Source organism: Bos taurus, chromosome 21 (assembly GCF_002263795.3).
Source record: "Bos taurus isolate L1 Dominette 01449 registration number 42190680 breed Hereford chromosome 21, ARS-UCD2.0, whole genome shotgun sequence".
Lineage (NCBI taxonomy): Eukaryota > Metazoa > Chordata > Mammalia > Artiodactyla > Bovidae > Bos > Bos taurus.
In genome coordinates, this window is record NC_037348.1 from 31174459 (window position 1) to 31190988 (window position 16530).

At 37.2% G+C, this 16530-nt stretch overlaps 1 protein-coding gene across 2 annotated transcripts in view; it reads left to right on the forward strand.

Annotated features, from left to right (window-relative positions):
- Window positions 1–14768, forward strand: part of UBE2Q2 (ubiquitin conjugating enzyme E2 Q2) — a 62484-nt gene extending 47716 nt beyond the window's left edge. The window contains exons 10-13 of one of the 2 annotated variants that reach the window (XM_005221922.3): window positions 6473–6521; window positions 6954–7049; window positions 10959–11025; window positions 13120–14768. In XM_005221922.3, coding sequence (XP_005221979.1) covers window positions 6473–6521; window positions 6954–7049; window positions 10959–11025; window positions 13120–13151 — 244 coding nt within the window. In that variant the 3' untranslated portion in view covers window positions 13152–14768. The remainder of the gene's footprint in view (window positions 1–6472; window positions 6522–6953; window positions 7050–10958; window positions 11026–13119) is intronic. The other variant, NM_001075530.2, reaches the window with a different exon arrangement.
- The last annotated feature ends 1762 nt before the right edge of the window (window positions 14769–16530 follow it).

A 16530-nucleotide genomic window follows, 5' to 3' on the forward strand; every position in this document is an offset into this window, starting at 1 on the left:
TTGGGTCATGAAGATCTTTTTTGTATAGTTTTTCTATGTTTTCTTGCTACCTCTTCTTAATATCTTCTGGTCCTATCCTTTATTGTGCCTATCTGTGCATGAAATGTTCCCTTGGTATCTCTCATTTTCTTGAAGAGATCTTATAGTTGTTCCCGTTCTGTTATTTTCCTCTATTTCTTTGCAGTGATCACTGAGGAAGGCGTTCTTATCTCTCCTTACTATTCTTTGGAACTCTGAATTCAAATGGGTGTATCTTTCCTTTGCCTTTAGCTTTATAGCTTTGTTATAATAAGTTAGCAAGCTGTAGGCAAATACAGTAAATAGGCAGTTTAGGGTAGTATAGAATTTCCAATCCACTGGTGTTTTATGAGCTGCTTTACTGAGCCATCAAAACTTGGCTGTCTTTCTTGCTTAGTCCAGGGTACAGTGTAGTGAGAATCAGAAAGATTATTTGACGGTAATACAATACATTATTAGAGAGCTCTTTGTAAAGATGCTTTATTGGCTGATATAATAGGAGGTATTGTTTGTGTCCCAGTCATTCACAAAGAGAATACTTCTACTTCTATATGACCATGGGTTTTTTGTCTGTATTGAGGGAACATTATTTTAAGAATCTGGTTTTAAATGCCAGAACTTTATTGCTCTTTTAGGGCTCTGGTCTTATCCATGGCCCCTTTCCTTACCTCAACAAAGGGAAAGATCATGACTGTTTTATGTAGGCTGATAAATCTGCCTTTTTAAAAAATTTATTTTTAATTGGAGGATAACTGCTTTAGAGTATTGTGTTGGAAGCCTGCCTTTTTTAAAAAAATGAGATTATCATCAAGAATTTGACTTAATATAAAATTTTATTTCTCATCTGTTTTTTGGATCCTTGCAAGAATCAGTGTTGCATGATTAATGGTATTTGTTGTCCACTTAAGTACTGGTATCTGTTGTCCCCTCATAGCAATTAAGTGATCATCCTAGATTGTGGGTGGGGAGGTTAGCTGGCAAACATTCTTGCAAGAACCTCCTAGTAAAACAAAAATTTTATAAACTAATGCCCGAAGAGGCTGAACTTAGGATAGTGTTTGCTATATAACTTTGGCAACTGAAAAATTTTTAAGCTGAAAATGTTACTGTGCCCATGTATATGTATATGGCATTTTATCTGTAAATGACCCTTAGATTATTTTTTTTCCTAGTGTCCTTGCATTGTCTCAATATTCTGCAGGAGCTTTTTGTTTGGACCCTAAGAACAATAGGAGCTTAGAACACATGCTGATAAAATGATGCAATACAAAAGTAGAATTGACTTTTTTTCATATGTAAATGCTGCTGGTGGTATATATAAAAGAAATTTAGTAATTGTATACACTAAGGAAAGTTTATTATGCACTAATATATGCTTAGCTCACTTTTTGTATAGATACTAGAACTCCTTCTGTCTTGTGTTGAGATATCAAACACTTTTATAGTTAGAATGTGCTTGTAGAAAATGTACTTTCTTCTAATCTACAAGTATGAAAACTTTCCCTTCTCTCCTGACAAGACTCTCCACCCCCAAAATGAAGAGTGGGGTGCTAAAGGGGAAGGTGGTGATTAGATAATTGGTAGCTCAGCATTAACTACATATGTCCTTTTCCTAAAATAAGTTTCTCTTTAGCATTTCTGAAGTGTAAGGACCAAGAATGGTGTTAACTCATTAACAGATTACTAGACTTTGAGTGGTTTTGGAGAAATCAAAATCAAATGAGAACTTGTATCTTGTAATTCTGTTAAATCAGCAAATGCATATTTAAAGCTGCAAGATTTTTAAATATGCAAGATACACTTTCAGCCCAGTGGGAGATTCAGAGAATTGTAGACAAATTTCTGAGTTTTAGGAACATAAGAGAATATACACAGTTTATCTTTTATTAAAAAAAAAATTATGGTGTATAGTTGATTCACAATGTTATGTTACTTTCTGCTATACAGCAGAGTGAATCAATTAATACATTTATATACATCCACTCTTTTTAAGATTCTGTTCCCATATAGGGCATTACACAGTGTTGAGTAGAGTGCCATGTGCTATACAGTAAATTCTCATTAGTTATCCATTTTATATAGAGTGGTGTGTATGTCAATCCCAGTCTCCCAATTTTTTCCTCCCCTGCAAAGTGTAAAATCTCATGATTCTCCTTCCTGATTTAATTTTTTTAGAGGTTTTTTCTTCCTATTAAACTTTTGCTTTGAAAGTTCCCGAAAGTTGGGACAAGAAAGTAAGAGAGATGGTTGCCTGAATTCTCCAGGATCAGTTCAGTTCAGTTCAGTTGCTCAGTCATGTCTGACTCTTCGCGACCCCATGAATCCCAGCACGCCAGGCCTCCCTGCCCATCACCAACTCCTGGAGTTCACTCAGATTCACGTCCATCAAATCAGTGATGCCATCCAGCCATCTCATCCTCTGTCGTCCCCTTCTCCTCCTGCCCCCAATCCCTCCCAGCATCAGAGTCTTTTCCAATAAGTCAACTCTTTGCATGAGGTGGCCAAAGTACTGGAGTTTCAGCCTTAGCATCATTCCTTCCAAAGAAATCTCAGGGCTGATCTCCTTCAGAATGGACTGGTTGGATCTCCTTGCAGTCCAAGGGACTCTCAAGAGTCTTTTACAACACCACAGTTCAAAAGCATCAATTCTTCGGCGCTCAGCCTTCTTCACAGTCCAACTCTCACATCCATACATGACCCCAGGAAAAACCATAGCCTTGACTAGACGAACCTTTGTTGGCAAAGTAATGTCTCTGCTTTTGAATATGCTATCTAGGTTGGTCATAACTTTCCTTCCAAGGAGTAAGAGTCTTTTAATTTCATGGCTTCAGTCACCATCTGCAGTGATTTTGGAGCCCCAAAAAATAAAGTCTGACACTGTTTCCAGTGTTTCCCCATCTATTTCCCATGAAGTGATGGGACCAGATGCCATGATCTTCGTTTTCTGAATGTTGAGCTCTGAGCCAACTTTTTCACTCTCCTCTTTCACTTTCCTCAAGAGGCTTTTTAGTCCCTCTTCACTTTCTGCCATAAGGGTGGTGTCATCTGCATATCTGAGGTTACTGATATTTCTCCCGGCAATCTTGATTCCAGCTTGTGTTTCTTCCAGCCCAGCTTTTCTCATAATGTACTCTGCATATAAGTTAAATAAGCAGGGTGACAATATACAGCCTTGACGTACTCCTTTTCCTATTTAGAACCAGTCTGTTGTTCCATGTCCAGTTCTAACTGTTGCTTCCTGACCAGCATACAGATTTCTCAAGAAGCAGGTCAGGTGGTCTGGTATTCCCATCTCTTTCAGAATTTTCCACAGTTTATTGTGATCCACACAGTCAAAGGCTTTGGCATAGTCGGTAAAGCAGAAATAGATGTTTTTCTGGAACTCTCTTGCTTTCTCCATGATCCAGCGGATATTGGCAATTTGATCTCTGGTTTCTCTGCCTTTTCTAAAACCAGCTTGAACATTTGGAAGTTAATGGTTCACGTATTGCTGAAGCCTGGCTTGGAGAAGTTTGAGCATTACTTTACTGCGTGTGAGATGAGTGCAACTGTGCAGTAGTTTGAGCATTCTTTGGCATTGCCTTTCTTTGGGACTGGAATGAAAACTGACCTTTTCCAGTCCTGTGGCCACTGCTGAGTTTTCCAAATTTTCTGGCATATTGAGTGCAGCACTTTTCACAGCATCATCTTTCAGGATCTGAAATAGTTCAACTGGAATTCCATCACCTCCACTAGCTTTGTTCGTAGTGATGCTTTCTAAGGCCCACTTGACTTCACATTCCAGGATATCTGGCTCTAGGTCAGTGGTCACACCATTGCGATTATCTGGGTTGTGAAGATCTTTTTTGTGCAGTTCTTTTGTGTATTCTTTTGTGTATTCTTATGTTAATATTTTCTGCTTCTGTTAGGTCCATACCATTTCTGTCCTTTATCGAGCCCATCTTTGCATGAAATGTCCTCTTGGTATCTCTAATTTTCTTGAAGAGATCCCTAGTCTTTCCCATTCTTTTGTTTTCCTCTCTTTCTTTGCATTGATTGCTGAAGAAGGCTTTCTTATCTCTTCTTGCTATTCTTTGGAACTCTGCCTTCAGATGCTTATATCTTTCCTTTTCTCCTTTGCTTTTTGCTTCTCTTCTTTTCACAGCTATCTGTAAGGCCTCCCCAGACAGCCATCTTGCTTTTTTGCATTTCTTTTCCATGGGGATGGTCTTGATCCCTGTCTCCTGTACAGTGTCACGAACCTCATTCCATAGTTCATCAGGCACTCTATCTATCAGATCTAGGCCTTTAAATCTATTTCTCACTTCCACTGTATAATCATAAGGGATTTGATTTAGGTCATACCTGAATGGTCTAGTGGTTTTCCCTACTTTCTTCAATTTAATTCTGAATTTGGCAATAAGAAGTTCGTGATCTGAGCCACAGTCAGCTCCTGGTCTTGTTTTTGCTGACTGTATAGAGCTTCTCCATCTTTGGCTGCAAAGAATATAATCAATCTGATTTCGGTGTTGACCATCTGGTGATGTCCATGTATAGAGTCTTCTCTTGTGTTGTTGGAAGAGGGTGTTTGCTATGACCATTGCATTTTCTTGGCAAAACTTTATTAGTCTTTGCCCTGCTTCATTCCGTATTCCAAGGCCAAATTTGTCTGTTACTCCAGGTGTTTCTTGACTTCCTACTTTTGCATTCCAGTCCCCTATAATGAAAAGGACATCTTTTTTGGGCGTTAGTTCTAAAAGGTCTTGTAGGTCTTCATAGAACCGTTCAACTTCAGCTTTTTCAGCGTTACTGGTTGGGGCATAGGCTTGGATTACTGTGATATTGAATGGTTTGCCTTGGAAACGAACAGAGATCATTCTGTCGTTTTTAAGATTGCATCCAAGTACTGCATTTTGGACTCTCTTGTTGACCATGATGGCTACTCCATTTCTTCTGAAGGATTCCTGTCTGCAGTAGTAGATATAATGGTCATATGAGTTAAATTCACCCATTCCAGTCCATTTTAGTTTGCTGATTCCTAGAATGTCTACATTCACTCTTGCCATCTCTTGTTTGACCACTTCCAATTTGCCTTGATTCATGGACCTGACATTCCAGGTTCCTATGCAATATTGCTCTTTACAGCATTGGACCTTGCTTCTATCACCAGTCACATCCACAGCTGGGTATTCTTTTTGCTTTGGCTCCATCCCTTCATTCTTTCTGGAGTTATTTCTCCACTGATCTCCAGTAGTATATTGGGCCCCTACTGACCTGGAGAGTTCCTCTTTCAGTATCCTATCATTTTGCCTTTTCGTACTGTTCATGGGGTTCTAAAGGCAAGAATACTGAAGTGGTTTGCCATTCCCTTCTCCAGTGGACCACATTCTCCAGAATAGGGGAGAGTTATTGACTAGTTTCTGTTAGTGAGTAATTCCACTGTAACTATTATTACTAGTGGTCTACAGTAGAAGTTTTTAGATTCCTTACTTCTCTGTTACTTTGTTTAGTCAACACAAGGATTCATTTGCTTAGCCAGAATGCAAAATTTACAGGCTCGAATGGTCTTGGCAAGTTTTATGGGGCAGGAGGAAGAACAGGCATTTGGGAGAGTAGGCAGTGGAAGGAATCTCAGGCAAGGGAAAGGCATGGGCAGAGTCCCAGAGGACAAACAGAACGTGTGGTGGACACAGTTTTCACATAGACCTAATCAGTGGTCCTACCTTTTGTGTTTTCAAGATTGCCACAGTTTTTCTTTTGTAATTACCATTCCTTTTATTTTTAGGCATGGTATTTAATGTGTTTTAAAGTTTAACATTAAAGGAGGAGTTACTTTGAGAAAATGTCAAAGGCTGAAGAATCTTGATCTAAATAATGATTTCTAAGGGAGATCTAATGGAGATTTCTAATGAAATCCCCTGTAGCTGTCCTTGGTTCAGAGAAGAGTCCTCAGGACTAGAAAGAGAAATAGGGGAGCTCCAGAGAGGCTCCCTGGTCAGAACCATTTGATCTTCACAACAGAATGAGAAATATTTTAACTATAAATGCAGATGTTCATTACTATAGATAGGGTAAAATCATCACTGCTGTCAAAGGAAAAGCTCTTGGCTATTTAACATGATGTTGGAGAAATCTTTTAAGATGAGTAGAACAGTTGAAAACCATTTAAGGAAGATTTCTCCTGCCCCCATTCTCTGGAATGTTTAGGGCTAAGTTCTTAGTTTCTGATACCTTTAAAGTTTTCAAGTGTTCTGTTGTTAAGAACCATTATTTAGTTAAAAAGAGACATTTAGATGATGACATCAGAATTTTAGAATTACCCATAGTTCTGTAACCCTAAAAACTTATTTTCATTTTTGCATGTTATCTTTTAATCTTTACTTGTATGCATGCTTTCTTAGTAGTGATACTTTAAAAACTGAAGAAAGAATACCAAGATCTAGAGAATTTTGTATGATTCCTTTTTCTTTTTAAGGTACGTGTTGGGTGGTGGAGCACTGTGCATGGAACTACTCACAAAACAGGTGACTGTTTTTCTTATGGCACTCAAGTAGTTCAACCTCTGTAGAGTGTTTTAATTATGTAAATTAGATTCTAAGTGGACAGAGAGCTCTTTGTAATAGTACCCACTTTAAAATAATTTTTTTTTTGCTAATAGCACCTATTTTAATAATGAAAGCTATTTAAACCAGTAAAATGACATTGTACTTGGTGCTTAATCTATGCTAGAATGGGCAATAAGAGTGATGTATGTTATAATTTGCTCATTTGTTGCTCTTACAACACAGCTTTCTTTGTTTTGTGAGATTTTGGAAATGGTCCAACTTTTACTCCTTGACTACAAACTTAACATAAATTTGATACTACTAAGTTGTTATATGCCATTTTCTTAAGCTTTCCTGAGTGAGAATCAGGAATACCACAGTGTTTTAGAGAGTGTTTTCTTCTTTCTATAGGGCTGGAGCAGTGCCTATTCAATAGAATCGGTCATCATGCAGATCAATGCCACCTTAGTTAAAGGCAAAGCCAGAGTGCAGTTTGGAGCAAATAAGGTACTTTTATTAAGAATGTTGCATTAACTATGAGATACTTTTCCTGTTACGAAGCTTCTACCTGTTCTTTTAGTCTTTGTTATTTCTACTATAATTAAGTATGTCTATGGTTTAAAATTTATTATTGGTTTATGTATACTAGTGAATAAAAAATTATATGTAGTTACATGCTTCCCCAAATTGAAATCCCATTGTAATAGTTAACTCCTAGTAAGCATATATGTGCTAGGCTCTAATCTAAACTTTTTATTGGTATTAACTTTCTATCCTCTTAATAACCTAGACGTAGGTACTATTATTGTCCTCATTTTGTAGATGAGGAAACTGAAGCACAGAGAAGTTAGGTGACTCATCTAAGGTCAGGGTGGAGAGTGAGGATTGGAACCAGACGTTCTGGCCGTTAATCTCTGCTCTTACCCACCGTGTTCTGTTCTTTATTCACTTACTATATCAGAAATATCTTTCATGTCTAATTATAGTTATCTGTGGACACTTAAGACCAAAACAAACTCTGAAGTTAGTATATTTTGGAAAAGTGTGTGATGGAAATCATCCCTACCTGACATTTTAAAAAAAAATTCTGTATGTTCCTAAAATTCCTTGTGAATTTTGTATTAAATACCTATCCAAATAGTACTAAATCTAAGTAAGTATTTCTTACTGTATTGCACATCAAATCACAAGCTCACTGGAATCTTAACTCACAGAGGAAGCAGAAAATTGATTCTCTAAGGGGACTAAAGTGGTCTCATGTTAATTGTATCCACAGTTCTCATCAGTAGCAAATGCCAAAACTCTTTAGAAGAAAGGATTTCTGAATTAAGACTATAAGATTCTCAGAGATTAAGATCAGTTCAGTTCAGTCACTCAGTCAAGTCCGACTCTTTGTGTCCCTGTGGACTGCAGCATGCCAGGCTTCCCTCTCCATCACCAACTCCCGGAGCTTGCTCAAACTCATGTCCTTTGAGTCGGTGATGCCATCCAACCATCTCATCCTCTGTCATCCCCTTCTCCTTCTGCCTTTAATCTTTCCCAGCATCAGGGTCTTTTTCCAATGAGTCAGTTCTTTGCATCAGGTGGCCAAAGTATTGGAGTTTCAGCTTCAGCATTAGTCCTTCCAATGAATATTCAGGACTGATTTCCTTTAGGATGGACTGGTTTGACCTCCTTGCAGTCCAAGAGATTCTCAAGAGTCTTCTCCAACACCACAGTTCAAAAGCATCAATTCTTAGGTGCTCAGCTTTCTTTATAGTCCAACTCTCACAGCCATACATGACTACTGGAAAAACCATAGCTTTGACTAGACGGACCTTTGTTGGCAAAGTAATGTCTCTGCTTTTTAATATGCTGTTTAGGTTGTCATAGCTTTTCTTCCAAGGAGCAAGTGTTTTTTAATTTCATGGCTGCAGTCATCATCTGCAGTGATTTTGGAGCCCTCAAAAATAAAGTCTGTCATTGTTTCCATTGTTTCCCCATCTATTTGCCATGAAGTGATGGGACCGGATGCCATGATCTTTGTTTTTTGAATGTTGAGTTTTAAGCCAGCTTTTTCACTTGACAGTGAAAGATGACAAGCACCCAAGTAGACAACCTAACATACATGAGAACTGGCAGAAACAAATAAGAGACACAGGGTCACAAAGACTTGAAGTTTTGGAAGTAGCAGATATTAAAATTGTGAGAAAATGAATCCTTATGTGTAATATCTAGTGATCAGAGAAAAGAATCTATAGAAATGAAGAATGTTAAAATGAGAAACTGATTGGACATCAGAAGAGAGAATTATTAGAAGAAATAACTCAGAATGTTGCACAGAGGGACCCAGGAATAGATAGTACAGCAGAAGTTAAGAGGTACAGATCAGAATGAGGTCTAAAACATGTCTTATTTGAATCCCAGGAGGAGATAATAAAATCATATTTAGTGAGGAATAGAAATCAGAAAGTGAAGTTATAAAAGCAAATCCAAATAAATAAATCATAACAAATATAAATGCACAAAAGTTACCAGTTAGTTTGAATTAAGTGGTCTTTAAGAAGTGTATTTATTTATTTTTATTAAAGTTTTTTGGAAATATAGTTCATCTATAGTGTTAATTTTTTTCTGTGCAGCAAAGTGACTCAGTTACACATTTATGAATATATTCTTTTTGATCTCCTATTATAATTTGTCACAAGAGGTATGTTTAACATGTGAGGATACAAAGAGATGGAATTTTTTTTAGGGAAGAAGATAATAGAGATAGACCAGTATAGGCATACCTTGGAGATATTATGGGTTCAGTTCCAGACTACTTGAGTAAGGCCAGGGTCACAGTAAAGCAAACCACACGAACTTTCGGTTTCCTCGTATGTGTAACAGTTACACTGTACTGCAGTCTCCTAAGTGTGTGATAGCATTATGTCTAAAATAAAATGTACATGCCTTAATTTAAAAATACTACTAAAAAATGCTAACCATCATCCGAGCCTTCAGCTAGTTGTAGTGGTTAACACCAAAGATCAGTGATCCCAGATCATTGTAACAAACATGGTAATGACAAAGTTTGAAGTATTTCAAATTGCCAAAATGTGGCACAGACACACAAAGTCAGCCAGTGTTCTTGGGGGAAAATGGAGCCAATAGACTTGCTTGGTGCAGGGCTGTCACAGATCTTCAGACTGTTAAAAACAGCAACCAAAAAATGTAGTATCTGCTAGGTGCAGTAAAGTGAAGTGCAGTAAAATGAGGTTTGCCTGTATACACTGACAAAGCTGATTTAGCTGTGTAAACAGTGTAAACAGTGTGATTTTGGAACAAAGCATTAGTGAGTACTTAATGATAAAAGTCTCATTTAACCAGGAGGATATAATTTTTTACTCTAGTCATGCTATCATTTCTTAGAAAAAGCAGGGGACAGTGACTAATAACAATAGGCTGTACATTAATTTTCTTATTTAATCTTAAGGATATACAGGGATACTCATAAGAGTAGTTTATTCGAATGGAAGAAGGAAGGTGGGTGAGAGGAGGAACTGGGTGGTAGCAGGCCAGGTAGGAATGAAAGCTGTCATTTGGAATGTGTTTATACACATTCTTATGCTATGAATTTATTAAAAAATTATGTGACATAACATAATAGATGTGAACCACTATGGAGAATGCTTATGATAATTCTCCACGATGGAGAATTGGAAGTTAAGATGTAGGCAAGTTGTACTTATGGGGATAAAATTAATAAAATCAATCCTAAACTTGGTCCCTTAGAAGACATTCTAATCTGTAGAGGTTAACAAAAGAAGACTCCTTTAGTAGTGTGACTTGGTATCACTTATGGGCATTCTTCAGGTGTTTAATTCAAATTGTTATCCATATGTATAGTCCTTAAAGCCTAATGTTTCCTTACCTGAAGGCAGTATTTTGTAGTTTCTTTCTTTTTTTGTTTTTTGATGGAAGTTACAAGGAAGAGTTTTCTGTCAGTGGACATTTATGATTTTATATTTCTAGATACAAATGTTTTTTTCTTTTTTGAAGTAACAGTTGATTTATAATGTCTTAATTTCTGCTCTACAGCAGTGCTTGTTATACATACATATATATACACACACACACACATATATATGTACATGTACATTCTCCTTGCATCCAAACAACATCCTTTAACTTTATTCATAAAGCCTTGTACTTGTGCAGTGGCAGGAGGACTTAGAAAATGAACTGTGAACTTGGTAGATCTTTATTAGAAAACAATTTTGGTTTTGTTATCCCTCTAAAATAGTTGGGAATAATGAAATTGGGAAATTTATTTTTGAAATGGAAATACTTGGTTTCTTGTGTTAAGTACAGCAGTGATGCAAATAATCCATCAATTATTTGTAATGATTTTCATCTACTTACAGTTTTGATATAAAATGTATAATTCTCTTTCAGAATCAATATAATCTAGCAAGAGCCCAGCAATCTTATAATTCCATTGTACAGATACATGAGAAAAATGGTATGTTTACTTCAATAAGTATTGATTGCCATATGTGAAATTTTACATAATGTACTGTTTACTTGTTTTGTTTTATTCTTCTGTTTTTGCTTTAATTTCTTACAAAGTATGGTTACCAGAGTGAAAAAATTTAACTTGAGGATACACATGCTTCATTTAAAATCTTTGTATCCTAAATACTTGGCCTGGGAATCTCTGAGTCAAACATTTTTGAGTAGATTGATGAATGAATCACTTTACTCACTTGAAATGTGTGATACTGGGATAGGAACTGAGTTAAAGGCAATTCTAAAGGTGGAGTTCTTGCTGTTAATACTGAGTAAGTGCAATCAGGATCATGAACAAGTTGCTCAACCATTTTCAGACCACGTAATGCTTTTTGACAATTGTGCAGATTTATTTATTCAAGTAAAAAAGTTCTAACTTCAGTCTACACTTAAAAATATTTGAATTGTAAATTAAAAAAAAATATCTTTCAAAAGTTTATTGGACTTATTTTCAATTTTTCTTGTATTCACAAGGCATGTTTGGAGTTTTTGTCTCTAAGAGTGAGATGACAAAGAAGTAGACTTGGAGTCAGGACCTATTACCAGGTGCCATTTGCATCACTCACTAGCTCTGGGGCCCTGAGCAAGTCCCATTACCTCTCAGCCTCAGTTCTCTCATCTCTAAAGTTGGTATAATGTCTGTCTTACCAAATGTGAGGAAGGAGATAAGCTATGTGTGTGTGCAGCACCTAATAACCAAGTGTGCTGATATTCAAGGTAGCTGGGGTAGTGGAATGGATGCATTTTTGTGCAGAGGAGGTTAATTGATAGGAAGTAGTTTTTCTTCAAGAGTATCTACACTAAAGTGTTCTGTAGTTAGAATGTGGTAGCTTGTGACTTCATATTTGTGTTTTGTGTGTGCTCACTTTCATTTAAGTGATAGAGCAAACGTGTCGCTTTTGCAGTGACTGCTTACTTTTGAAAGAATAGTATTCAAAACAATTTTCAAGCTTCTGAAGAGGGAAATGATAAAATTTGAGGACAAAGCTGGGTTTTCATAATAATCATCTCTAGCACGCTAAAATAACAGACCCAGAGATGCCTATATGCTCCTTTATTAAGCACGTGGACACTCCACAAGTCTTGGTATATTTATACTGTTGGAAGGGCAGCTTCGTACCAAACAATACTTTGTCTCAGTCTCATTTGCCTTTTTAGAGAGAGCTTATCTTGTTGTTGAGCATAGAAACACGTTTTTCTTATCTCTTATTTTTTGTTAAATTAGACATTATAGTCAGCATTCAAAAATGTGTAAGTTTGTGTATAATTAGCTTTGAAGAAAGAGCAATAGATTCAGATTCAGGAGATGGATTCTGGTTAACCTGCTGCTGCTAAATCTGATCTTGGGCTGAGTCACTTAATCAGGGCACCTGCTGAGATGGCACCCTCACTGGCAAAATGACATCATTGCACTGATGACAGTCCCTCATACTCTAAAATACCAGGATTTTGTTTGGGGGACAGTTATTTTTAGTTCAGTTTCCTATATAAAACTTAGTTTGTTGTCTAATAGTCCACACTCTTCTCTTTAGGTAGAAATGCCATTAATACAGAAATCTCACCTTGAAAATTCAAGTACAGTTTATTCATAGAAAATAACTATTGTGAATATATCAGAATGTTGTGTTACCAACCCAAGTATAAGCTTAATTTTTACAAGAAGGTTTAAACAGGGAAATTACAAGTAGAGAAAATTATGGGTAGAGAAAGTATCTGCTGCTGCTGCTAAGTCACGTCAGTTGTGTCTGACTCTGTGTGACCCCGTGGATGGCACCCACCAGGCTTCTCTGTCCCTGGGATTCTCCAGGCAAGAATACTAGAGTGGGCTGCCATTTCCTTCTCCAATGCATGAAAGTGAAAAGCGAAAGTGAAGTCACTCAGTCATGTCCGACTCTTAGCGACCCCATGGACTGCAGCCTCCCAGGCTCCTCCATCCATGGGATTCTCCAGGCAAAGAATACTGGAGTGGGTTGCCATTGCCTTCGCTTCTCCTAGCTGGTTTAAGAATTAAAATATGTTAACTTTTTTTTTTCCCATTCTTTTTCAGGCTGGTACACCCCTCCAAAGGAAGATGGCTAAATGTGTTGACTTTTGTATGCTTGGACCAGTGTTGCTTTAAAGAAAATCTTTCCAACATGCAGACACAAGCTTTGAGTGCCCCTATAACAGCAGTACCGAAGATGTTAGCTAATAGATATTTTAGTGGATAATCTGTCAACTGATCCAGTATAAGTTACAGCCTTTCCATTTTTCTCATTTTAGGTATCTTGGACTGAGCAGTGGGGCCTTTACTGTATTTTTTCTGATAAATACACATACTGGCCACTCCTAATCATCTCTTTCTTAAAGGTGAAACGTCTTAAGCAGACAAGTCAGCATCGGGTTACTGAAGTTATGACTTGAGGGCAAATTTCCCATTTTTGAGCTCGTGTGTTATGAGGATTTACAATATATTGTTCCATTAAAGCCAATAAAGTTTAATCAATGTTTAATATTGGTTTAGAAAATTTAAGGTGTTCTGAATCACAGTAGCTTTTTCAGGTTAAAACTATTTTATGATATTGCCAAAATAATGACAGGAAATGTACTTGATAAACTGTTAAACTTTTTTTTTTTTTTTTAACGGCTATGAAGATATGAACTATCTCCCGAAGATTTGCTCTTAATTGAGTTGAACTTTTTAGGCAGAGCAAAGCAAGGCTGTCAATTCAGCTTGTACGCAGTAATTTCCACTGGGGCATCAGAGTCTTGCTGAGCTGAATCTGCTTCTTGTTGGTTCAATATTTCTTATGAAGAAGAGCTTGAAGTATAGAGCTTGAATTATTTAAAATACTAAGTCATTCTACGTTTCCATTTTATTAACGGGATGTTGCAATCAGTTGTAAACTAATAATCTTATAAAGTGATTGGCACAAAGACTTCTTGAACAAAACTGCAGTTAAGTACAAAAAGTATCTAATTTGGAGACTTAAATTTTTTCTATAGTCATAATAATGGCTTTTACATTGAAAGACTAATAGGAATTCTACATATATTAATTCTTTTATAAAATCTAGACTCAAATCAGTGTACTCTCCATTTTATTGCCTTACCTGAATTAGTCCTGTTGGGTTGGTAATAGATTTTTTTTTTAATATACCCAAATTTGATTTAAAAGTAAACTCTAGTTATTAAGCACTTTTAAAAAGAAACCCAGAAGCACATTTTTTTCTGCACAAACCAGTTACAAAGTTCAAAGGTGTGTCTTATGCTTTAAGACTCAGTTTTTAACTTTGTAAACCACATCTGAAAGACTTGGCACTTCTGCATTATTGTGTTTAATTTCTTTTCCTTTTTTTCTTCTTTTTTTTTTCCTATTTTGGTTAAGAGGATAGTAGAAAAAGATTTTCTGGCATTCTTGTTCACTTGGTTAATTTGTATACAATTTGGATTGCCAGTTGCTCAGATAACAAGTGACAAGGCAGAATTCTTTAAAGCATTAAAGTTCCTTAAACCTAAGGCTAAGTCTTGAATACATTATTGAATTCTTTAATATCCTGATGGCTAGCAGATTGACAGCTGCACATTTGGCATGCTTTGGTTTTTGGTTTGGGGGGGGGTTGGACTTTATTTTTCATTGCAGATTTATTTGGCAATGTACAGTAAATTTTGTAAACTTGCATCAAGTTTATGAATAAAGAACCATTTAAAAAATAACCTCTTTCACTTTCCTTTTGTAACAGATACTCTTTGAGTTTCTATAGGCTCTGTTGGGTTTCTGGAATAGGATCATATATGGTGGGATGGGGTGAGGAGAGGCTTAAGGTAGATTGATTTCACAAGAGAAAGCTGGAAAACCCAGAATTGGTGTGTATAGACTTGGCATACTCAGGGTTTCCTCAACCTCTTCCCTTGCCCACACTGATTGTTTAATATAAATTCAGGTGCTACTTTCTGCATCGCTTTCCTAATTCCCCAAGGTACAGTAATCTGTTCCCTGTTCAGTGTACCCATAGCCTCTTCACACAATTGTCAATTTCTCACATACAAGAAGTACAGAGGTAGGAAAACTCCAGGCGTAGTACCTCTGCTGCTTTGAGATCGTTCTGTGTTGGTTTTATCTTTGGATAGACTTGAATGTGCAGCCACCTTAAAAATCCATCCAGAGGTAGATAACGGCCCTAGTGTCTCCTTAGGAAGTGAGAAAGTCTTTAGAGGTCCCCCTACCCCGCTCCCAAAAAAACACAACTTTTTCTGGGCCTAGAACTAGAGCATTTGTCTACCCCTAAATTAATGGCTGGTCAAAAGAATGAAACTATCATGATTAGTTTGGATCAGTGGTTTTCAAGGTATAATTTGTTGGAGAACTCTGGAGACTCCTGAGACCCTTTTAGGAGGTGTTCAAGGTCAAAGCAACACTAAACCATTATTTGATATTTTCACTCTCATTCTCTCCCAAGTGTACAGTGGAGTTTTCCAGAGGCTACATGATGTGATAGACATGATATTGAACAGACTGAATTCAGAAGCAGATCCAGCTGTCTAATACTAATGTCAATAGTTACAGGTTTATAAGATGTAAAGATGCTACTCTATGCAATACTGGGGAATGGAGTGGGAGATCTGGTAAGGTTATTTTTTCATAAGTTACTCTGTGTGATGAACTATTTTAAGTGAATTAGTATGATAAATATACTATGTAAATATACCACGTAAATAAGTTCTTTGGCGTTGTCCGTATTTAAGAATGTGAAGCAGTCCTGAAGTCAAAATGTTTGAGACCTGCTTTTTTTAGACTTACCACATTTACCAGCCAAGAGCTGGGCGCCAGATCAGGGCCTTGTCAGCAAGGAAGCTACAGGAGGAGTGGGTGTTCCCTGGGGAGACAGCAGTATCTGCTGTGCTTATATTTTTGTTTGTGGTTCTCAACTTGAACTTGCATCAGGGGTAGATTTAAATCACAGTAAAGCTAAAACTCCGACTGCTGGGCCCCAGCCCGCATAGTAAGCCTGCGGTGGGGACCGAGAACGCGCCAAGCTGAGTATTTCCCAGGTGAATCTGATGCTATAGGCAGGGAACTACTGCTGTTTGGGGCGTGGTTTCACAGCAATGGTAGGTACTCTGTAAGCTGATTTACACGTTCAGAACTTGAGGGCTACACGGTGTTGAATAAAGGTATTGATTTTCACACTTTTAAAAGCATATACTATCTGTTCAAAAATCAGACTCATGCTGTTGTTTAACTGACATCGGGACTGTAAAGACTGATAACAACACTTTCTAGTCTGACTCCCAAGAATTCATGAAACACTTGGAAATACGGCTACAAGAGCAGTGAGCGGCACAGAATAAGGTGGATCTGGTTTGACTGCGTGAAGCCTCCGGGAAAGTCCCAGAAGAATTACAGGACGCGTGACTCTGTGTGTGCTGTGCTTAGTCGCTCAGTCCTGTCCGACTCTGCTACCCCATGGACTCTTAA